Below are 24,022 nucleotides of genomic sequence, written 5' to 3'. Positions count from 1 at the left end.
GTCTAGATGAATGGCTCAGTTTCATCAACTAAGTTGATAATTAAAATTTGCCATCGTAAGAGCTTCTAAAGCTACAGACTAGAAGCTTTAGAAACTCTTAACGGTGACCAATTTACTTTGTCAACTCAGTTAACAAGACAAAATAATCTCGTAATACCCCTTCTCCCCTCGTAAAATGTTTCGGGAGGGCATTGGAGACTTGTCGATCAAGTCGCGGAACACACTTTCAGGCTCCAAGGTAATCTTAGAGAGATGGAAAGCACTGTAAACTGGAGGAGAAAGTGTTGTACGAGCGGTATTTTTTTAAAAAAGGAATCGCCATGTTTTTGAGTGTAGCGTATTTCGTATGGAAAGACAAAAGCAGAGACAACACAAGAGGGACATTTTGTAAGAATTTCCTTTAGTTCAGTAATGTGAATAGCCTTTTACATCGAGTACGAGTATATTTAACAGAATCATATTTAGCTGTAAAATGAAGTTTACATAACAATAATTTGATAATTTCTACCACTCTCTTTTTCAATAATTATTAACCAATGCTTGGGGACATCTATATTCCTACAGAGTACAGAGTTTGCAACATTTCCTGCGCGTCTTCAACCACTTCCTTGTTCCCAGACAAATTACGGATCAGGCCGTTTACTCTCATGTAAATAGTTATATTAATTTTCATTCCAGTTGATAAATATCTGTTGATAACTCAAGTGTTTCGTCTCTTATCGCTCGCACAATTTTTTTCACCAAAGAAGTTCACATCGTTCCAACTGTGGAGAACGTTCTTACGAATTCACGCATGGAATCGATTGGGAGTTCATCTCCAGTTCCTCCTCTGACGAGTTTGGCCTGATCACTGCCCTGAGTTAACGGTATGAAGAACTGGTAAAATCTTCCACTTGTTCATTGTATTGACCACGAATCAGCTGGCGTTATCTTGCGGAACTTCCAAGAAGAAACCTAAGAAAAACACACAACAGAAAACTCATTAAACCTCTACACCTTAACATCAGTATGCACATTCTCCCTTCTGTTCCCTATACATTTCTTTACGTGATCGTCAATTCCTCTTTCAATTTCAACGCCCTGCCAAGCAAACGGGTATTGAGAATTTTGATCCAAACTTCTCAGGAGAAGTTAAACAAGACGATTTTAAGAGGCACACTTCTCAGATGGATTAAAACACAAAGAACATCTCTCAAGCATAATAATTATACTGATGATCAATAAACATTTTGCTTTCCAATGATGTCGTTACCATTCATTTCTGCATTTTACGGCTTCCTTCCGGACCAATCTCTTCTTATCATCGACTGAATCAGCAAGCGCTTTACATACTTTGGTTTTGTACGGGTAGACCTGCCAGAAGAAAACGGATTATTAATCAAAATTGTTAAAACGTGACTTATGGAAAGCACAACATGGAAGGCCGAATGATATGTAAAAATACAAAAATGTAAATACAAGATTACCACGTGGTGAGGTAAAGTTGTCAAAGCTCCAAGACACTTGAGAGCTTCCATTCTAACCTTCTGTTAATATAAAAAAAACAACAAAAAAGCAATACATTTCGTTTCAGTTTTTTCCAACATTAGAAAACCATCGTCAAAAACTCAAATCAATAAAACGATGCTACCCTCCTTCACATAAAATAGTTGTCGCAGAGATCATCAAAATTTCCGACAATTGTTTTCCTCTGTTATGAGTGTCTCCAAAAAGTGAAGTTGCTATATCCTGAGAAACCATTCCTACTAAATCGGCCGAAAATACTTTCCTCTCGTGACAACATAATTACTAGTGGTTGCGAAATACAAAAACTGGCAACAAGCTTATTTCGGGAGCGGGAACAAAGTGGGCATCTTTCTCACTTGGTTAGCCTATCAGATGACAGGATTCATTTCATCCTGCCCGCACGAGAAGTCAGCCACAAAACCTTTTTCAACGACACGTTAAAAGACAAAAGATGCCGTATCGCCGAGTATCACTGCCACAGTGACCTCCCATCTTTCTTGCCATCGACCACGAACCAAAATGCTACAAACGAGAGAAGAACATCGCAATTACCATTGAGAGTTGAAACTTTGTCAAACCCAGAAGCATGGGAACCAGTGAAGTCACTTGACGACTGATAATCTCTGGCGCATCCAAAACTAGTGAGTACATAGTCTGCAAAGTGGACAGCTTTAAACTCTGTTCATCGCAAGACAAGGACTGAACCAATAGCGGCATCAACTGCAGCGAGCAAAAAAAAAGAAAAAGTAACGTAAACCATAGTAATTCTCAAGTACAACACCACAGGAAAGCTACTTTTTTAAAGTGCTTTTCGGTTGAGTGTCTTAAGACCAAAACCAAAGTAATCACAACAGCCAATCAGAAAAAAGGAAAATATCAAACGGAGCCAATAAGAAATCAAAGTAAAAACACGGAAATTCCCTAATGCGCGGGAAAACGCGGGAAAACGCGGGCAATCAGGAGTGGTGATTACGAGTGGTTTTAGTTTTGAATCTTATTGGTCTAGAAAGTGGCGCGAGTTTTATGGGCCAATCACAGAGAGGAGTAAAACAAAACCAAAGCAATGTCGGATTACTTTCGACATTCGATTGAAAATGACTCCAAATGTAAAGCTCAACAAATAAGACTTGTTACTCACGTTCGGCACTTCACTGAGCAGAACCTGTTTAGGTATCCACTGTAACAGATGAGACAAAGCGCAGAGGTAATGATGCTTGAATTCTACACAAATAAACCAAAACAAGGAGAGAAGGAAAAGTGCATCTTGAAATATGTTATGGAAAGAACAAATTAAACTTACAACGTAAAAGGTTCTTTTCCTTTTCAATCTTTAATTCCAAATCACCGACCCTAACCGACAGGACTTACAACTCCCCTCGCTCCTTTAAGCCGTTGCTGCCTTAATCTTATATCGATGGCGAAATGATGCTAAACCCAAAGAAAAAGCAGAACGAAATTCAAATGAACCAGAGAGTGATAAAAGACGTCGCTGAACAACAGTGCTATTTTAGATAAGAGAAATTTGATCAGCACTTACATGTTAAAAAATATTAGTTTACATGCATTGACATCTTCATTAAATCACTCTTGTAGAAGTCTCCAGAGCATCCACATTCAGTTGAATACTTCTTAAGATTTATATCTCCAATCTCACCTGGTTTTGCAGAGTGAAATCCTCCTATCAACTTGGGAGACGTCTCCATAAAAAGCCGTTGACGATACATCATCTGTTGACCGCGAAAACAAACAGGTTGATCATTAGGCATAGGAAATCCCAAAATTCTCCCAATGAATTTTCATAGACAGAGCTACTTCTTATTCCGAGGTCAAGAATATCCTCCTATTACCTTGCACTATTTTCCTTTCGTCGTGTAATCTCTACACAGAGGCCAATAAAATTATAAGGTGGACTTTCTTTTTCACCAAGGTGATCTCACTACTCTTGAAACATTTACAAAGGAGGCAAGGGCCAAGCCCTCCAATGTGATTGGCTGTGGTATAATACATTTCCGTAATATTTGGAGCATTCAAGTTTGCACGGTCGATAATATGGTTGCGGAAATATTGTTGTGCGTTGTTAGACATTTGTGTACCTTGAAGTTTAGGGGAATTTCACACAAAATAAATAACACACTAAACTGATAACTCAATTTCTCTTAGAATTGAGTGAAATAAAAGTTCATACCTAACCTAAAGAATATTTTGTTTGACAATACATAAGTCAGATGCTTACCCTGTAATTCACGTGCATTTTAATGTTCATAACCTCTTCATAGTCCGCCATGATGATGTAAAAACCATCTCCTGCTGCACGTCCGACATTTTTATCGACCAATAGGCTCAAAATCTGCCGAAAAACAAAGGTGTGAATGGGACATTAAACAAGTTTAGTCATGAAAGCTAGCCTCTGACTCTTAAACAAAGGCGAAAAGATTTCTTTCAAGATAACATGAAAAAAGGCAACATGTAGTGGTAAATTAAAACGAGATGCAAAGACGTTTTTAATATAAAAAATACTCAACTAACCTTATCAATAAATAAAGGCGCCAATGGATGCGACCGAATGACTAAGGCTTTTGTCAACTGCAAAGAAGAATCTCCATTAACAAAAACAGAATCAGATGGCACCATATAGTTATTTTACAAGCTCGGTTTCAGTGGTCATGAGTTTGGCTAAACTGACTGTGTTTATGGGCTTAAGTAACATCACAAAATAGGCTGAAATAAACTTTAGGAAAAAAATAACAGGACAAACATATATAAATTGAAATTTAGCAGTGCCACATCCATTACATAGCTCTTTGATTACTGTTTTCTTGGGTTGAATTGGAATTTGGAGCGCTGGTTTCATTCTTCAGGATTGATCATAATTTAATTCTCTCATCAGTCTTTAAACACCATCGGCAAACAGGTCATGCTAATGACAAGCAAGAAAATAGTACCTTAAGGGACATTGTTTGACTGTATCAAGAATCTCTCAGCAGTAACCAACAAAGAGACATATAGACATCCGCGGAAAGACTGAAGTTAGAATAAAGATCTTACGAGCGAAGAATTCAAACCTATTTGATGACCAAAAAATAAGATAGTTTGTTTTTCCTCTTGTGAGACCTCCAGCTACCTTGACCGTTAAAATCTGGAAATTTGTCTCTAACTCTCCTTAATGACAGGGAAATCTGTAATTTGCATCCCTCCAATAACTTTCTGCAGTAATTTTGACATATGAATACCCAATCCGTATTTATGTTTAATCACTTATTTAAGTTGTATTTACATAAAACATTATCACATCATACCCAGAGCCAAGTTATGGTGGCTCGTTTCAGTGAACCCTCTTTTTCACTGACTTGCCATATCTTGCTCACCAATCCATTTACTACCGAGGTTAATTCATCACCTGAAGTTCGTTAACAAAAGTAGATAACTACAATGAGTAGGGACTGGGGGTGGTGCAGTTACAGGGAAGGGTGGGCGGAAAGGGGGAGTTCATTGAACAAAAGCACCTCCCGCAGAGGTATTTTGTTGAAATTTGCGGTTTATTGTTTGAATCAGATACCTCCTGCATTTAGTTACAATTGGATTACTGGCTTATTCAGTACAATAACTCATTACCCAGCTACTAGAATCCACAGTAAAAGGGAAAAGAGAGAGAACTAAATTGTGGTAGAGGGGCTAACGAAGGGCTGACGAAGGGCTGACGAAGGGATGACGAAGGGATGACGAAGTGATGACGAAGGGCTGACGAAGGGATGACGAAGGGCCGACGAAGGGATGACGAAGGGCTAACGAAGGGCTGACGAAGGGCTGACGAAGGGCTGACGAAGGGGTGACGAAGGGGTGACGAAGGGATGACGAAGGGAAGACGAAGGGCTAACGCTCGAGACGTCAGCTTAAAAACTCTATACGGTGGCCAATTTATATCATCAACCCAGTTAATAAAACAAATTAACATAGGGTAGACAATGCATAGTAAATAATAAATGTCGTGTATCCCAGAGCTCACAATATCATTGGTGGAGAATCAAGCAATTGCAATTTTGCGTATCAGTCGCCTAAAAAGAGTAAGACCTGGCTGTAAAAAGTACACATCATTAGTTCTGATTCTATCTTTCATTCGCTTGTTTGGGCGTTCATGTTTAGTTCAATCATCCTATCATTCCTTTTTTCCCCTCCTTTTCTTCTTCCGTTGTTTAATTTTATAATTTTCCTTAATGTTTCTTTCCTGTGTACAATCTGTTAGTCACACGTTTGTTTGATCTCTAGCTAGTACGCTCATCCATTGAAAACAAAAGGCAGCAATAAGGAATCTTTTGAGAAGGCTTAATCGGCCCACAAACAATAACGAACATGAAACAGATTGATTGTTCATCACCGTGGTAAGTATTCATAACATAACCAAACTCACTGTACCTTCAGGCAACTTGTTAATAATCCCGGCAAGGCACTGAGCCCCACTCTCTGCACTTCTGCTATAATCACAATGGCATGCTATTTGCTGAAGCCTGGGAATGAGTTCTGAATGTCGTGGGACGGTAACCTGATAATATAAACAAAAACTTTTGTGCTACCATCAAAACACTTACGAGAGCTGATTCAAAACTAGTGCACGGTTAAGTAAAGAGCTCGGGTTGGTTGTTATTGCATTAACCAGCATTCTAGCTCTTTAAAATTTCCGTAAGACTGAATCCAAAATAATCATAAAAGCCAATCAAAATGAAGGGAAGCATTCCAAGGAGCCAATGAAAACGCAAAAGCCAACGCACGTAAACAGCCCTAAGTAACAAGGACATGATTGGTTTTAATAATACTAATGACAATACCTCCTTAATAATAACAAATAATAATAATTAATAATAACAATAATAAGAAGAAGAATAGCAAAAATAACATTAGTAGTAGCGATAATCAACAACTACTCACCAAAGTGGAGGTGAATAGTGGTGTATATTTACCGAGCTGCAAAGCGGCTCGGTAAATATCCTCCACTTAAACTGACACTGGGTGAAAACTTGTTTTAGTATATACCACACAGATACCAAAAATTTAGTTTATTTATCTCAATATACCGGAAAGTGGTGTCGGAAATTTAGGTCTTAACGCGTGGTTTTGTCTCTTTGGCTGCTCGGAGGTGAGCAGTACTTGCTATTCACTTCCGAACTAGCCAATCGGCGCGCACGAAAAGCACTTTTTACTTGTGTGGTATATAATAATTACAATTAAAGTAATAACGATAATAATAATCGGAAACACTTAAGAGAGACTAAACACTTCAGTTATTGAAATGTTATCATTGTGGACCGTGTTAGCTAGGAGGATGGGGTAAATAATGCTGGCCCAGATAACATACAACACTGAATTGAAATTTGCGTTGCACAAGACTGCGATAGAGTGATGTAAAGCTAACCAACCTCCCGTCTTGCAGAGCATAAGGTGGCTGTTAGCAGTGATACAAGTTGAGTTTGTTCCCATGGTGATGTGGACTGAAAATAAATAAATAAAAAAAATTAAATTATATATATATATATATATATACATATATATATATGTATATATATATATATATAACTTATATATAAATGTAGCCTACGCAGATTGCTTTCCACATAATGAATGTACAAATCTCATGTTTACATATTGATAACATGAAAGAACTGTTTACCTCAAATTGCAAACATTTTTTATCAACTGTTGCTTGAAGAAAGGAGGAGTTTCCATCCAGATATATCCCAACAAAATCTTCGAGAAGATTACGCGCCGCTCTGTGAAAAATAAACAAATTGAGAAGACAAAATCACAGAACAAGATGATGTCAATAACAACATCAACAACAATAACAAATGATAAAGGCAAAATTGAAAGTACTAGTCAATCTAAATCAGCTCTATTGAGCCCCTCTGTGTGAGGGGAAAGTTTGTATAAATTAATTACTTTTTTCATACGCATCGCATCAATGGAGGAGTATTTAATTCAAATTTTAAAGTGCAATACTTCACAACCCTTGACAACTGGAGAGCAAAAAAATTCATTTAGTTTCTTTGATTTGGGTTCATACATCATCACTTCTATTTCAAATGACGCACAAAAAACCGCAGTAATCAAACCATTTTAATGCAGGTGTGCAAGACTTTGGAACAACTCTCATCTCAAGCATGTTGAGTGTAAAATTGCGACTATGTAAAACTGAACAAGTTAGGAGTAGTATCTACTGAAAAGGAAGAGAAGATAGAAGAAGAGACTGTAATGAAAACCTACTCGATGTCCAAGTTACTAGTCACAGTCCTTAAAATGGCAGCAATGATGTCTAAAACATCCTTTGAAATGGCTCCAGTAGTTCTCTCCTTAGAATCTGTAAGCCAAACAACGGATAAATGTTAGAGAGTACCCTGTAAAACACACACTATTGAACAGTACTGATGTCAACCAGCTGAATCACAGAAAATGTAACTGTGATTAAGGCTTTCTATTCCCAACTGCTACAAAAAAAAAGTGTGGAAATTTTTGAAGTATCAACAGAATTTCTAGCTGAATGAAAATAATCAAAGATTTTGTTTTTACTATTTTTGGATTCCACTGGCTGTGATTACAAGATAACATGACTAACAACTTCACATCATCAGTGAACTTTTAGGAATTCAAATATCAGCATCAACAATTACCACTCAAAGCTGATTTGAGAACAATCTTCATGATATCAGGAACAAGAGATTGTTTGAAGTATGCAGCTGAAGTGATTCCCTTCTGAATTGATCCTGATAAATTAAACAATAATTATTATCAAACAGATTACATACAAACATCTTCAAAATACCAAACCAATCATATCCATTTACAGTCAGATGGAGTTGAAAATATTTGTTAATGCAACAGATCAAATACAATAGTTTTTTTTGTAATGACCACAACATCCTAATCCCTTTAACTCCCCGATCAAATTTGTCATTCTTCTTAATGTCAACCATATACTTCCAAAAATGTTATAGTTTAGAGAATTTAGTATTGGACCAAGCAATTATCCCCAAAGTGATATTTTTCTTTATTCTCATAACTCATCTGGTTGATAATGTATTGATATGGTAAGGAGAAATTCTGACTTGATCACTCATGGGAGTTAAAGGGTTAATTGGTAGTTCAAAAGCAATCCATGATAATACAGCCCTCAGATACTCCATGATTGATCAAAGAGACTTACACCTCTTTTTCAGCCAATCAGATGCAAAGCTAAAACCAAAAGCAGCTCACATTCTCTCACTTATGGTCACTCACATTATCTCACTTAACCCTTTACACCCTAACATCAGTATGCATATTCTCCATACTGTTCTCTATACATATCCTAAGGTGCTGACAAGGAGAATTTGTTTAACAATCAGGAGTCTCTTTAGTTGGTGATCATTTCCTTAATTCTCAAGACCTTAATGTGCAATTCAGGGGTGATATTGTGAGGAGAAATTAGATGCTAGTCTCTCTTAGGGGTTAGAGGGTTAAAGCATTCTGGTTTTTTTTATCTTTTTTGATCTCTCATACTCCTTGTGAACTGGTTGGCTGTGATGTTCCTTTGGCTTTACAACAAAAAATTGAAATATGTCCTTGTTCTACATGTACTAGCCTTGACGCTCCCGCAGAGACATTTTACCTTTTTTTGGAAGATCTTCCATGTTTCTACATTGATATCATGAAATAATTTTCTTTAATTTCTATGTGTACTCAGGGAGACAATCAAAGATTAAAGGAAAAGACAATAAATATCAGGCAAAAAGTAGGAACTGGGTAAGATGGCAGCCCCTGAAAGTGGACTACTAGTTTTGAGCTCTCGTTTTGTGCCACTTTTGAGTCCTGTACAAATAACTAAACAAAACCATAACAAAGTAAAAAAATACATACCTTCTACAATATTCAAAATACATTGAAAGACTGCACAAACTTGGGACTGAAAGTCTTTGTGAGAATTCATTTCTGAAGAAAGTTTAAAGTTCTCTTAAAATAAGCTTATAAAACAATAGAAACAATAGCAAGAGTGACACTGATGGCACTGATTCACAAAATATAATACTATTGAAGCTTGAAGTTTTTTATTCAAGTCCCAAACAATGCTCTTAGGAGAGACTACCTGTGATTACAATGTCATCTCCTTTAGGAGGAGTTAAGAGAAGATACACAAGGAAATTTGTGGGATTGAAGAGAACATTTTAAGGTGACTGACACCATGAAATAATCGTATGTAAGGAAAAACTACTACCAAAAAGGAATAAATTCACCAAAAATCTACAACCTCAACAATAGTTGAGGTAGGTGAGGGTAGACACAGATTCTCAATTACACACTCGAAAAATGTAGGCCACATTTTGAAAATGAGTAAATTGCGACAAGGATTTTAAAAAAAGGTGGTGTAGGATGGTTCAAGAACACCTGCCCCTTAAGCTAAAAAGTTGTCCAGTCACAAATAAGGTGGGAAGTAGATTATGACAGATGAGAGACAGACAGTATCAAGTGACAAGATCCCTGATTAGGCAGTGAAGATGATTCCACAAAAATGGACCTCAGAGAGAGCTTGTTTTGTAACAGATAAAGTCTCAATCAGTTCAAAGCTTCAACATCCTCACCCAGGTGACCCTGGGCATTTGACCATTGTCTATTCCTTGGGTGTGGGAAATTTGACACAAAAGGCCTTCCCAGAGCTGAGGAATTTGAACTGGAAGTATTAATTTCTTCAAGTGGAATAGAAGTGCTGTTTTCTTCAATATGGAAGAATAAATTTAATACATTTGTTCTTTGGAAGGGGTATCTCACCATTTAATTCAGCAATTGGGTACAGCATTTGAATGTAATTTAGGCCAAGAGGGACAGGAATTTGAACGAACCAATCTTCAAAAGCTCAAATGCCTGATGGGTCTGTGAAGGGAGGGAGATGTTGAAGCAAAAAATTGATTGATGCATTAGGCCAAAGCAAGGGCACCAAGTCTGATTTAATCAATGTGGCATGCAGGTAAAATATCTTTTTCCAGACACTCACCATTACACAAGCACTGCACATGTTCAATAAACCGTGGGATTACTTCATGAATGATTGACTCATCCATGCACAAAGCACCCAGAGTATTAAGGACACACTGGTGACTGACAGGGGTGGTCAGGGATTGATTGTTGTCAATATCCATAGCTGACCCTTCCTCTAACAAAGAATAATAAGCATTTGTTTGAAAGGATGCATGAAAAATGTGGTAACTGACATCTGATAGACTTCTAGATCCTCCAAATTCCAAATTACTTGACTTCCCACATGAAACAGGGGATAGTAGTTGTGGTAACCAAAGCCTCTGATAAACTGATAAACGCACTTCTTAATTTGACTAAAAATTCCACCCCTAAAAAGCAGTAAATCTGTGCTTTTCACAGTCTCTCTTAAAATCCTAAGGAAGCTATAGGTGATAAGTTTTCTCTGTAATGTAACAGTAGCTGTCATTAAGGTAATTACTTCACCCTTCCTTTTGCAGACATGTACTCAATAACTTTGGGATTAATTGCAGTTTCTGTCAATAACAAAATTTAGTTTTGGAACATTACCTGTTTTAAGATGCATCTCCAGCAGGGGTAGCACAGTGGAAATGATGATGGCAGGATAATTCCTGGATAACTGTGACAATGCAGCAGAGCTAATATGGCTGAAAACAAGAGAGAAAGATATTTCTACAGTTCATAAAACCAAATGAATAATTGGAAGGCAGGAGGCAAGGCATTTTTAAATGCTCTTCATAATCAGAGCCCATACTTGGTGGCTTTGCTTAACCCAAAGTAAAAATGAACCTTGGAGCTCAGTGGTTGAGGATTGTAGTGATGCTCTTAGGTTTGATTCCTTTTAGGGGACTCAATTTTTCTTTCTTTGTCTTATGCTCATGAAAAAAATGAATAACACTTTTTTTATAAAACGAATTTACAATCAACAGAAAAAGTTTTAGGGCTACATAACTCATTGCCTCAATTTCATATACTTCTTTCGTAAAGGTGGGTATGCTTATTGATCTTCTTATGGGCACATTGATAATTATTGGATGTCAATTTAGCCAATTTGTCATTTCATGAGGGCCAGGAAAGGCTATTTTCATGCATGTAAAAGAATAACAATAAAGCCCTCCAGTTGTAATAGAGGAAATGCTGCAAATCACTGGATTATCATATATTTTGGAGAAAAAAAAATACCTCAGAGAAGCTTCCTTGCTCCCAAGTACTATGGATGTAACATGCTCAACAAGCAACTGCACCTGTCAGATGTAAAGAAATTATTCACAGATTAAACCTTAAAGGCTGAGACTATCAGGGTCTCTCCATTTTAATATTGCTGTTTGCAATCCATTCATAATATTCTCCACCATTGCTAGTCATTTCTCTCATATTCTTCCCTTTTGGTTTTTATTCCCCGTGGCAACAATTCTTTCAAGGTTCCATTTTAATAAGGTGGATACTTTCAGTCTTGTGGACAATAAGTTATTGGTGAATTGGCTAAGAATCACAATAAATGGCTCTGATCCAAAATGCTGAGTAAATGCATTTAGTGAAAGAGGCAGGGTTTGAACAAGCAATTTATCATCCATCATATTGTGAATATTTTTTTTTTGTGAGAAGTATGCATAAAGCATTTTCTGTTTAACCCAACTCTTTTATATGTAATAAACATTATATATGAGGAAGTAGGAAAGAACCATTGATTAGTTTGATGGTTGTATCCTCTAGTGTTTTGTCCTGAACTTGCCTCTTTTTCTGTCAAAAGTCCTGCTAATTCAACAAGAACCATGAAACACTCCACTGTTACACTACATAAAGTGGAGCTCCAGTTTGCCAGGAAAGAAAATAATGTAGTAGACACTGCCTCCTTGTATTTGATCAATGGGCTGTCTGGAAATTAAAAAAATGAATCAGATATCATCTCTCAATGTTCATGGATTTTAAACAGTTCCAAAACATTACTGCCATACTTTTGCCAATTCAAAAATATCAATTCCCCTCACTAGTTGTTTCTTTTGCAGGAGTTACACTTGGGGAGCATTGTGTGATAATGCAAAGAATGACTGCACATATGACTATTTCACAAGCTAAAAAAGATTCCTTAAAAGCATGATTTAATAAATTTCCATTTGTCAAAACATCTGTGCATAGTATATGAAAACTTAAGAGAAAAACTAGATGTTAAATATTATACCAGAGACAAATTTATCACACAATTTCTTTAAATTACCTGTATAACATCATTCAAAGACACCACATCATTGTTGTGGTTCAGATTATAATAATGAACTACTGTAGACTGTTATAATCTGAGTTGTCTTTATCGTATCACAATAGCCAATGCCAGACAAAGGGAATTGCATATTAAACAATTAGTTTTAAAAAGTTTTAAAACAAGAAAATAAATGGATGACAACCTAATTTTGATCAATGTGATGACCTTGCTAGAATAAAATCCCATCAAATGCAACAAAATTATTATTACCAAAATTTTTGACAGTCTCTTATTCACATCTCACACTTACCAGCAGGATGTCTGTGAAAGGTTTTGGCAGCTCTAAGAAGATTTGTAATTATGTGAATAAAGTTCTTTTTGTGAGATACCTAAAATTATAAAATAAAAACAGTAAAAAAGAACATTTAGTTTTCACATTTGGGAAGAACAATAAGCAACACTAATAATAATAAAAAAACATATTACAGTAATTTGAAATGTAATTTAGGCCCCCACAAAAGGAAGTTTAACTAATTTCATGCATTCTCTCCATTTGTCTTAGTAATTCACCAAAGTATTCATACAAGGGAAGATCCAAATCATTCAAATTTGAAATGCCTTTTAAATCAAATCTTTTTAAACTACAACAAACACATTCTCAAAGACTGGACCTGAAAAAAACCTCAAATACCTAGCCTTGGAAAATAAATATGTTAGAGCGTACTATTATCTAGTTAACTGTGAACAGCTCTTTTAATGCAGTTTCCCCATTTTCAGGAGACCCAACAAAGATGCCTCAAACTAAGTCAAGCGTAAACATTCACTGCTTAAGACACCAAATACATAAACATGGACTACTGTAAATTCCACTTCACTTACCTCAATGTCCTGTGCAAGTTGTTCCAGCAACAGAGGAAAGGTCCAATCAATAATTCTGTGGCAAGCAGGCTCTGAAAAAGAACATAACACTAAATGAATATGTCAAATTTACTTCTGGTCAAAGCAGTTTTAGTGTAACACTTCCAAATTCTCTCTACAATTTGAAAAAAATTTTTCTTTGATCCTAATTGATCCAGCTTTTATTTCTGGCAAAAAATGGAAACTTTTGTGATTTCATTCAAATTAAAATAAGTATGAATTATTTTTACAGGTGTAAACAATGATTCCTAACTTCAACTTTCTGCCATTACCAGAGTATGTTCTTGTCAGGTCGCCTAGGATTGATAGCAGAGGTGACAACAAGCACTTGCCATTTCAATTCTTCAAAGTTTGGACCAAGCTATACCTTATTGTGCAGAATAGCAATGTACCTCTACACATATCAGAATATTGTGTTCTTGTTCATAATTATTGTGTTTTCAGCAAAAATTTTTCCATTTACATTGTACCTTCAATTTGTAAAGAGCTAAAAAAAATCACCACACTCCTAATGTTAATTAACACGAGTCCTCATTGGTGCAAATTGAGTAACAAGGCTTGTTTGTAACATCTTAAACTCGTTAGAGGTTCTGTTGGAAGAGTTTTTTCCTTCCCACTTAAGTTAACCCTTTCATTTCCTAAATCAGATCGGCAATTCATCTCTCTAGTTACTACACATTTCCTTGTAAATTGGTTGCGAGAATTTGGTGTTTGTTCAATCAAGGTTGTAACTTGATGAGTTTGAGTATTCTCACTACCAGTTTGCTGCATGATGTAGGAATACTATAGGGAGAAGTTACATGGTAATCAATTCTGGTAGTTAAAGGGTTAAATACCTGTTGCTAGAGCCACAGCCTGTAAAATTCTTCCACACTGCCTCATCAGCTTAACGTCACTACCAGTCAGATGACCACAATCTGAGATGAAAATTGTAATTCAATTCATGATTTCTTTCTTTCTTAAAGAAGCTCTCTTGAAAGCCCCTTTCAACAACATTGTCACCTCTTTCAGTGTCTTAATACCCCTCATTTCGATTTGTCAAATTTTAATTGTGCTTTAATTCCCCGAAGTGTATACCATAAAGGTTTGATTTCATGGCAGTCAGTGGTAAGTTATCTAATTTCCTCAACCTTACATTCTAGGGCTAAAAATTTAAGTTCCTATTAACCCTCAGGCACTTTAAAAATACCATATGAAACTTTTAAAAATGTTTTGCAGGTTTGTATTAACTGAACTGAAAAAAAAAAAAAGTTTACAAGTAACACCTGGGAATTCCAAACAAGAGCATCCTAAAGTTCTTCTTATTCACAAGAAGGCCAGATATGAATTTTTTTTGCAAGAAAATACTAACCACAAACAAGCGTTGTGAAGCAAGATTTTCACTAGATTTATTTCCAACAATATGTTTTCAATTTTTTTTCACACTTATTTTTTTGATGTTTGTAATTTTCTAACACCTCTTTTTGTACATTTGAAATTCTTTTATACATCATTTTTAAGTAATACAGTCTGTCAACTTAAGTGCTATACATTAAAACAATCATTGACCTTTGAGATTAACAAATATCAACTATCATAACTGCCCTATAGTTTATCATTTATGACACTCTGAGTATCTTACTGTTAAGTTACTGTAATATTTTTCTTTGGGAGACTTACCCTTGTGAATAATTTCTAGAAACTCATCATATTTCTCCTTAGTATTTTCCTGCAGAAAAGCCTTGAATTAATAATCAAAGTAACAAACCAAGACAATATGCAATAAAAGTGATGCACTGTAAGTGATTTTATCATACAGTTCCAAATTTCAATTTGTTGTAATTTCTACAAGTAATGAAGAAAGAATTCAAAAGATTAAAATGTCTTTTAGAAAAAAAAATTGACTTACATCCATAGATCCACAGAGGTTTTTAACAATGCTTGTCACTGCAGCCAGAGCAGCATCCTACAAAGTTATTGAGATACTGAAAACATTACTAAAGGAGTGAATAAATAAATGTAACTGACAGAGTGCATAATGTAAATGGTGCAAGATTATAAAGAAGTTGAAGAAGTTGTCATAATAGTCAGTCCTTCTCAATTTTCATGTCACTGTTTCAGTCTCTAGTTTCAACAGTGAAAGTCCTTAAATCCTACTTACTAGCCTGATTTTACACCAAGGCCCCCATTTGGTCAAAAAACAAGCTGAATAAGTGCAAGCAGATTATATGAAAGATGTAAAGTGTCATAAACCCTTTAACCCCTAAGAGGGACTAGCATCTAATTTCTCCATACAATATCACCCCTGAATTGTACATGAAGGTCATGAGAATAAAGGATATGATCAACAACTAAAGAAGCTCTTGATTGTTGAACAAATTCTCCTTGACAGTGCCTTAGGAAATGTAAAGAGAACAGTATGGAGAATGTGCATACTGATGCTAGGGTGTAAAGGGTTAACACATTACAACAAAACTGATAAATAATATTTTAATCCCAAGGTCTGTACAGTAATAACATCAATACATACATGGTATGTTTAAACTTACCTCTAACACAGGATTTCCCACATGGAAAACCTGGTTAGCAAAAAAAGAAGACATTAAATTTTAACTAATTGTCCAAAATGTAACCATTGAAAAGACATATCTAAAAAACTTACTGCACTTTTAATACTTGTCCAAAGAGGCTCCAAGTGCTCAACCAAATAATTGCTATGATACTCTTCCAAGCAAGATGACTATGAGATTGAAAAAAATGGTGAGTTAATGGTTTAGACATTCATTGAACCCTTTAACCCCAAAGAGTGACTCCACATCTAATTTCTCCTTATAGTGTCACTCCTGGATCAAACATTAAGGTCATGAGAATAAAGAAAATAATCAACAACTAAAGAAGCTCTTGATTATTAAACAAATTCTCTTGACAGTTCCTTGGGAAATGTATACAGAACACTATAGAGAATATGCATTTGGATGTTAGGGTGTTCAGGGTTAAAAAACATAACCGATTTACACCACAAAATACAAATCAAAATGAGTACAGTGAGATTATTTCAGGTTGTGTGACAGAATGAGAGACTTACCAGGGTCAATAAGGAGTCAATCTTGGCATCAGTGATGTCAGATGATAGCTTCTCCATAAGAAGTGGAAAGCAGAACTATTGCGCAATTAAGATATAAATTATTTCACCTTTTGTACTTCTTACTACTGTCAGTACATCAGACAAGTTGTAACAAACTTGATACAGGTTTGAAAGATGTTAAATATCAATTGCAGCATTTAAGTAGTTCTGCAGTAGTTTGTATATATCAAATGTTGCCTTAATTGACCTAAATCATATCAGAGTCCAAGACTACTCTCCATTTGTCAGAACTGAGAGGCTGAACCATCCAACTTCTGTCAAATCTGACCCTGTCAATGTGTAGAGCCTACCAGTTCAATTCTTTGAACAAGTTTGGATATCAAAAAAGATTTTATAGCACACGTAACCCTAAATCATTTGATGTGACACTATTCCATCATATCTAGTTGTCCACTTGTTTCCAGACGAGCACATCGTTACCTGCTGAATTCACTGTCAAATTATTATACACAACTAACTGAAATGTTCAAATAACATGAACTCACCGGGGCAAACTGATTTGTAGCAGCAAGACACTTACGCAAACTCATCACCAAATCATCTTTTTTGATTCCGTATGGATCATCTGACGGCTGAGAAGATTATGTGTAAAGTGTTATTTGCTATCCTCTTTACCCACTACAACCAAAATTCGTGCTTAATTAATACTTCTTGTGAATAAAAAAATGATGTTTACAATAACAAGAAAGTTTATCATTGACTGGTTGGAGAAACTCTGAAAAAAATTTTTTTACAACCTCAGTATGAGCTGTATCTTAACTAAAAACATGTGAATTGAATTTTCAATACATTATGCAACTTTTAAAATATCATAAATAATGGATCCACTACGATTGCCACTCAACAGTTTGGCTTTCTTTTGAGCTTTGAAACATATCACTTATAATGAAAATTTGATGCCATATCCATTGATTTCATCCAGTTTACCACAAGAAATCTCCAAACAATTGAATCCAAACAGGCAAAGAATCAAAACTATAATGTACAGTACAGCATGCATTTAGTTTGAAAAAGATGGGAATTGAATGTAATTTGACATGTATGGTGATGATCTTTTTTACCTCAAGTTCTCTTCATCTTATAGTTTGCCAACAGTTAGAGTTAAGTATGTGTGCTGTGTGTCAGAGTATGCTGTCTTGTCCAAAGCTAAAAAGGCACAGGTTTACCATGTTTATGTCCAGGAAATTTGGATCAAAATCAAATAGATTAGCAGGTTATAAAGGATACTTACTGGGGTGAAATCAATTGGGAAATAACAAGATGTCACTTCAAACAGATCCTCGGCAAATAAATCTGAAATTATTCATACAATATCAGAACACCATGTTTAATCTACAATTATATCATTTCAGTTATGTTATTATGTATAACAATTATGTAATAAGACGATTGCATATCATAAAGTTGCAACTTATTATCAACCGTGGAAAATATATTTCAAAGTTGGCCACTGATTGGTTGAGATGTGTACTATTCTTCATCTGCCATCTATCATTACTGTGAAATTGTCACAATTTTTCTAACAGGACCCAATTAAGGGCTGGAAAAAGCAAAGTCTGCACTCGAGCCTGGTGGCCCACCCATCCAGAGGTTATACCAGCATCCAAGTAGCATGAAGTGACTAGGAGTATTACTACTTCCCTCTCCCCCCTGGATGGGATGCTGATCTATCCCAAGGGTACCCCCCTAGCATTTCACCAGACTTCCCAAATAGTTTGCCAATTACAGCTGGACATTGCAAGAATCTCTAATAAAGACTTGTCTCCAGAAGATAAAAAATTTTTTACACAATCTAGACAAGTCTTCATTGATCTCAACACAATATATCAGACCATTTTCAGTAATTCAAGAAGGTTCTTATAAAGTTAGAAAGAAAGGGATGCAAACAAATCTGACAGATTTCTTCTCATCATTTCAAAAAGTATTTAGCCGCTTTTTTTTTTTAAGACAAGGATTAGGGGAAAAGGAAGGTTTCTACCAAAACCAGCTCAGCCAAATTTGTATTGCAAGGGTAATAAACCAATCACTAAGAACCATACAGTGATGTTTACCTATTGAAAACTTGCTGATGATGACTCTGACCAGCTCAAAGACCAGGAGCAAATTTTTTGGGTCCTGTGACAAATTGAAACAAATTTCATAATGTACAAGAAATTTGATGAGTTTAATACTACAATTGATATAATTATAAATGTTACAGCTTATAGCTAAGTCTTCTTGCTTTCCTGTTTTTTCAATTTACATAATTTGTAAAATATACTGAAAATAAACTTATCCTAGAAAGCTTACCAATAAATTGAAAAACAGAAAGAAAAAAAAAAGGAATTTACCTTGGAAAGTAACCACATCATTGTAAATATAAATGAAACCAAAACTTGTTTAAAGTAAATTCCAAAGTAAATTATTTTGATAAATCCACCTTGAAACATCTTTTCTTATTGCTTATCAGAAAGTTTTCCAACATTTCACTCAAAGTGGTTCTTCATGTTATGTGCCCTATTACTTAAAGTAACTTCAATGATAACTTAAAGTCTATTATGAGGCATATTCAAATGAACCATTTTCTTCCAACATCTTCCTTCTAAACTCTGCAGAGAAGATAAGGGACTTGGCTTTACCTAAAGATAAGAACCTGTGAAGTTTTCCTTAGATTTTTCCCTATTATTTTTGCTGGCTTTATCACTCATATGACTTCTTCAATTTCTTTGTTCTAAGGTAGTCATGAATGCAACAGGTTCTTAACCCTTTAACTCCCAGACCAAATTTGTAATTCTTCTGACAGTCAATCATACAATTCTTATAATGTTGGTTCAGAGAATTGAGTATTGGATCAACTAATTATCGCCAAATTGATATTTTTCTTTGTTCTCATCACTTATCTGTTTGATATTCGATTGATATTGTAAGGAGAAATTCTGTCTTGGTCACTCATGGGAGTTAAAGGGTTTAGCCCAACCAACACAGAATGAAAATTTCTCTACTGACCTTTTCTCCGTCCATAGCTTGGATGAAACCAAATACAAAATCATTTCCAATACTTTTTAGAGCTGTGATTAAGGACACACAGTGAACAATGTGAGTTTAATGTAAGTTGGATCAAAAAAACAACAACATCAACTTCATCAGCCAAAGTGTTAACTCCAAATACAGTAAAGTATCACTGTAAGAAAGTTTATGTCCATAATTCATCACATATTGTGTAAAATATGGAACAGTGGGAATCCATATTATGGAAAAGTCAGTTTTGATTGGCTGTCTTTTATCATTTACTTAATACTGGTTGTTGGAATAACAATTCTGAACACTACATTACTAGTTACATTCTATTGGAGCAGGGACTTAAACTTAAGGATAAAAAGCTTACCTTGAAGATGTTTATTTAACACAACTGTGAACAGATTGAATGCAGTCAGTCTTCCTTCCTTTAGAAGAGACTGGAAATTAAAGCAGATTTTGGTTCAATTTCTCATAGAAAATGCCCATGAAAAATGGTATTAAGCCACAAACATGCAGGGTTACCATTATGAAAATGGTAAGTGCAAAACCTGCAGACCACCAGACCATTTTGCATTGCCTAATTTCTGAATTGTGATCAAAGACAGAAAATACAAATTTCTGAACTGATTCTTACATCAGTGGCTTGAAAAAAAGTCCTTCATTTATGTCCAAGAATGCTAGAAATCAAAACTAAGGGAGTTTCAAATTCCAAGTTTTTTAGGGGGAAGTCTGGGGTAAGCTATACAAGTGCGTGTTGGGAAGCAATATGCCATGCTTGGTTCACAAGTATAATTCAATTCAGCTGCCTACTCAGTACAGGTCATACAACCCTAAACATGTAAGCCCTAAAGGGCTGCATACCTAGTGATGCATATGAAATATGTCACAATAATATTAAATGGCTTCAAGTGATAAATTAAGTGAGATTTCCTAGACTAAGAGGTACAGGTATTTTGACAATTTTTGTCACAGGGGTATCTTCAGAAGCATTGTTCATTTCAAATTCAATCAGTATTGCCCCTCTTTAGATGAGGAACACAAACTGACATGAAATAAATTGTCATCTAAATTGATGCCAGAAAAAGATTCTAAAATCTTCCAGTATAGCTTCCTTAAATTTTTAATGGACATCAAAGGGGCAGCAAGTGACAATGAACCTAACTACCATGTTATCAATCCATGCCTTAAATGTATTCAAAACCTCACCTGGACATGGACTTCTTTGAACAATGTCTGAATAAGTTTTAAACACTCTGCATCAGTGACATCTTGATTAGTGATCTAAATCAAGAAAATGAAGCAATTGCTATTAAGCACATTTCATAAATAACTATCTAAAGATGGTCCATCCATAGAGTGAAGAATTCACAGCCAATAATATTGCTACCAAAGTGCTGATTGAAAAAAGAAAGAGGGAGGGGAGGGGGGAGGGGAGGGGAGGAGGGGGGAGGGGGGGAGGCAAAAAGACTTTGCCACTCTAAAAGCACTGAAAACTCTGAGAGCATGCTAGCTAGGTTACAAAGACATTGAGTAGACAACAAAAATGGAACTTATCTGCACAAAAGTGAGACTTTTCAAGCAGAAAAGTAGTAAAAAAAAAAGTTAATTACCTGAAAACAACAAGAGCTGAAATTATATAAAACGTATGGCAAGCAGTAAAAATAATTCATATCTAGATCTCATAAAGGAAAGAGTTAATGTAATTATACCACATCAACAGGCAAAGCCCAGCAAAATCATAGAGAATTTCTGATCAGTTTGTTAAGAAAGGTATATGAACTTATTGGGTTGTGAGATTTGAGAGGAACATATTTCATCAACAGAATCCACATACCAGAGCAAGAATACCAAACAGGGCATGAGGGATGATGGTATAGTGATCCTTGAGTCGATCGCACAGAAATTCACAAAACAATGTCACTGAAAAAAAGAAACAGAAAGAAACTTAATTAACTCATGAGATTCATTGTTAGATAGTATGCCTGAATGTAATGCAGGTGGCAATGCTGGCCTGTGGCAAGATGGTCCCTGAATTCTCTCATGCCTCAAGAATTAAGTTTTACAGTGCTCTATTTGATGTCAGTTCTTATCACTAGTGTTCCCGCCCACACGAACTTTTACCAAGCTGTTATTCCTCCTCCCTTTGGCTAAATATTTTTGATTTTCAAACTAAGATCCTTCATGCAACAGTGTCTGATGGGAGGATGGTAGTGCTCTCAGTGAACATGGCCACATGCTATTCCCATAGACTGTATAGGCACCTCTGTCACTCTCATCTATTTTCCTTGAATTTTTGTGACAGGTGGAGCAAGAAAATCTGATCTGAGTTTAGATTGTAAACCATTTCTATATTCATGCTTAATTTCAATTCATAATTTCTATATTTGCTGTCAGAGGACTTACCTCTGATTGCAATCCCTTCTCATCCCAAACAGAAAGAGTAAGCTCTACTTCTAAACCACCCAGCTCTCCCTTGAAAGCACATATAGCTTAATGAATACAAAAGTCACTTCTCTCTTGGGTACAGTTAATGAGAGAACTTTACATTGTTCGGAAAAGTCTGGCCAGACCAGGGCCCAGTTGAATAAAGGGTGGATAACGCTATCCAATGGATGAATCGCTAACCAGCAGATAAGTGATAGCAGAACATATAGCGTCATCCACTGGGTACAGATTAATCTGACGGACAGCATTAACCAACCTTCAAACAACCCCAACCAGAACATCAATTATTATATATACATACAGTATCACTCCAACTACTGTATATTAATAGAGCAAAATCAACACTAGTAAAAGGCAACTTTATGCAAAGAGCTTACAAAAAGCTCATATGTTAAAGACTAAATTGTAACAACCTTCTTTTTCTTTAAACCGAAACCCAACAAGGCGATGCAAGACTTCAGACAACAACCGCACACCATGACATCTCTTATCCACCTCAGTACTGGTCAACTGTGGCCTGTACATAGATAGACAAATACATGTAAATTAAAACTATTACAAAATTATTAGTTGTGTTTGGTTATCAGCAGCCTGGTTTGAGCAATAATTGGAGTGTATATGCATCATGCTTGTGATTGGACAGTGTAAAATCTTATTTTCATTCAAGTGTAGGCCTCTTGCATGTTGTGTAACTAAAAAGTACACATCATTTTCACATGCTGTGACACAGACTTTTGGGTTCATCATGTGTTAATGCAAAACTTAACTGTTAAAAGTCACCAGTTATGTTTTATGATTACATTACACAAATGACTATTTTCGATATTAAATTAAGTCATTCTTTTGATTCATTGAAGACAGGACTTTATGTCGCCCAATTTTGTATGTGATCGAATGCGATCACCACCTCGCGCGCAGTTGTCTGGTCATGTATGATTGCACTCAACCCAGTTCTGTAACCATTACGAATAATACTGGTAAGTGGTTGAGTGCCTTGAAATTAAATTGACTCTACCAGGCCATATTAATATCGAAAATAACACATGTCAATCCTCGAATACTTTCGAAATCTGCGCGCCTTAAAAATCGAATTTTCCTCGGGCACACTTGCGCAAGATGACGGCATCGTGATAAGCGTTCTTTAAAAACTGAGAAACAAGGGATCCTGCACATTCTGAGTTTTTTATTTCAAAAATTCACGATCTGGCAAAGGTTGCTTTATCTTGGTATGGAAGATTACATAACCTCGAAAAATAATTAAGGTTAACAGCTTACTAACCCAAGTTTTTCCACAAAAGTAACAAGATCGAGGTTTCCGGAGCGTACATCTGCAAGAAATATATTTAGATTATCAAAAATAATGGAAAGCAAGACATGCGCACTAAAATTTCCTTACCTTTCACGATCCTTGAGAGTTGTTGTTCAACATTTGCTTCCAACATGTTTTCACTACCTGCGTCCGCCATGTTGGAAAATCGCCATGTGACAAAATGCGAAGCGACTGGGCCGATTACAGGTATGCAACACGTCCAGACATGTGAGTCCGCGAAAGGGGCTAGGAAAGTTAGGTATGGAAGTAATCTATACTAGCAGGAACAATATTAGTTTCATACGCTATCAAGTATCACCTTTGTCATATGGAAAAGGTTTATTCAAAAATTCAGTGGGTTATAGTCCAGAAATGGTTTACCGAAGGGCAAAATAATTTGAAAGACGTCTCCAAGATTCAATGGCCACCTGAGATCTTTCAAACCACAGAATAATTCAAGGCATGGATAGCTGGCTTACATATTTGAGATTTAACTGTGCTACTAGTGCGC

The 24,022-nt window shown here is 35.8% G+C and overlaps 1 protein-coding gene across 1 annotated transcript; it reads right to left on the bottom strand.

Annotated features, from left to right (window-relative positions):
- Positions 1-383: 383 nt before the first annotated feature.
- On the bottom strand, positions 384-23,690 carry LOC113669005 (MMS19 nucleotide excision repair protein homolog). Its single transcript, XM_089197349.1, has 37 exons — positions 23,599-23,690; positions 23,482-23,530; positions 22,616-22,719; positions 21,592-21,677; positions 20,964-21,038; positions 20,125-20,194; positions 19,746-19,807; positions 18,812-18,875; positions 17,992-18,053; positions 17,246-17,332; positions 16,701-16,775; positions 16,278-16,355; positions 16,165-16,194; positions 15,525-15,581; positions 15,296-15,344; positions 14,473-14,553; positions 13,598-13,668; positions 13,029-13,107; positions 12,251-12,393; positions 11,701-11,762; positions 11,068-11,165; positions 10,517-10,675; positions 9,388-9,459; positions 8,163-8,255; positions 7,759-7,852; positions 7,166-7,265; positions 6,915-6,986; positions 5,917-6,043; positions 4,803-4,903; positions 4,033-4,089; positions 3,740-3,853; positions 3,161-3,233; positions 2,645-2,727; positions 2,059-2,226; positions 1,467-1,526; positions 1,253-1,353; positions 384-954 (listed from the first exon to the last, which is right to left on the bottom strand). Exons 1-37 carry the CDS (start codon positions 23,666-23,668, stop codon positions 927-929), a joined length of 3,054 nt encoding a protein of 1,017 aa, XP_089053475.1. The 5' UTR covers positions 23,669-23,690; the 3' UTR covers positions 384-926.
- Between the last annotated feature and the right edge of the window lie 332 nt (positions 23,691-24,022).

The sequence above is a fragment of the Pocillopora damicornis genome, chromosome 2, assembly GCF_964200805.1.
Source record: "Pocillopora damicornis chromosome 2, jaPocDami1.2, whole genome shotgun sequence".
Lineage (NCBI taxonomy): Eukaryota > Metazoa > Cnidaria > Anthozoa > Scleractinia > Pocilloporidae > Pocillopora > Pocillopora damicornis.
This window is presented reverse-complemented; position numbering and strand designations above follow the sequence as displayed.

What these genes read in the sequence shown, in the direction of transcription:
- LOC113669005 (XM_089197349.1), bottom strand. Translation starts at nt 23,668, where the DNA reads ATGGCGGACGCAGGTAGTGAAAACATGTTGGAAGCAAATGTTGAACAA. An exon ending in ACTTTTGTGGAAAAACTTGG is followed by an intron (nt 22,720 to 23,481) that starts GTTAGTAAGCTG and finishes ATCTATGTACAG; the next exon opens with GCCACAGTTGACCAGTACTG. An exon ending in GGAGATGCATCTTAAAACAG is followed by an intron (nt 10,676 to 11,067) that starts GTAATGTTCCAA and finishes ATTCTTTGTTAG; the next exon opens with AGGAAGGGTCAGCTATGGAT.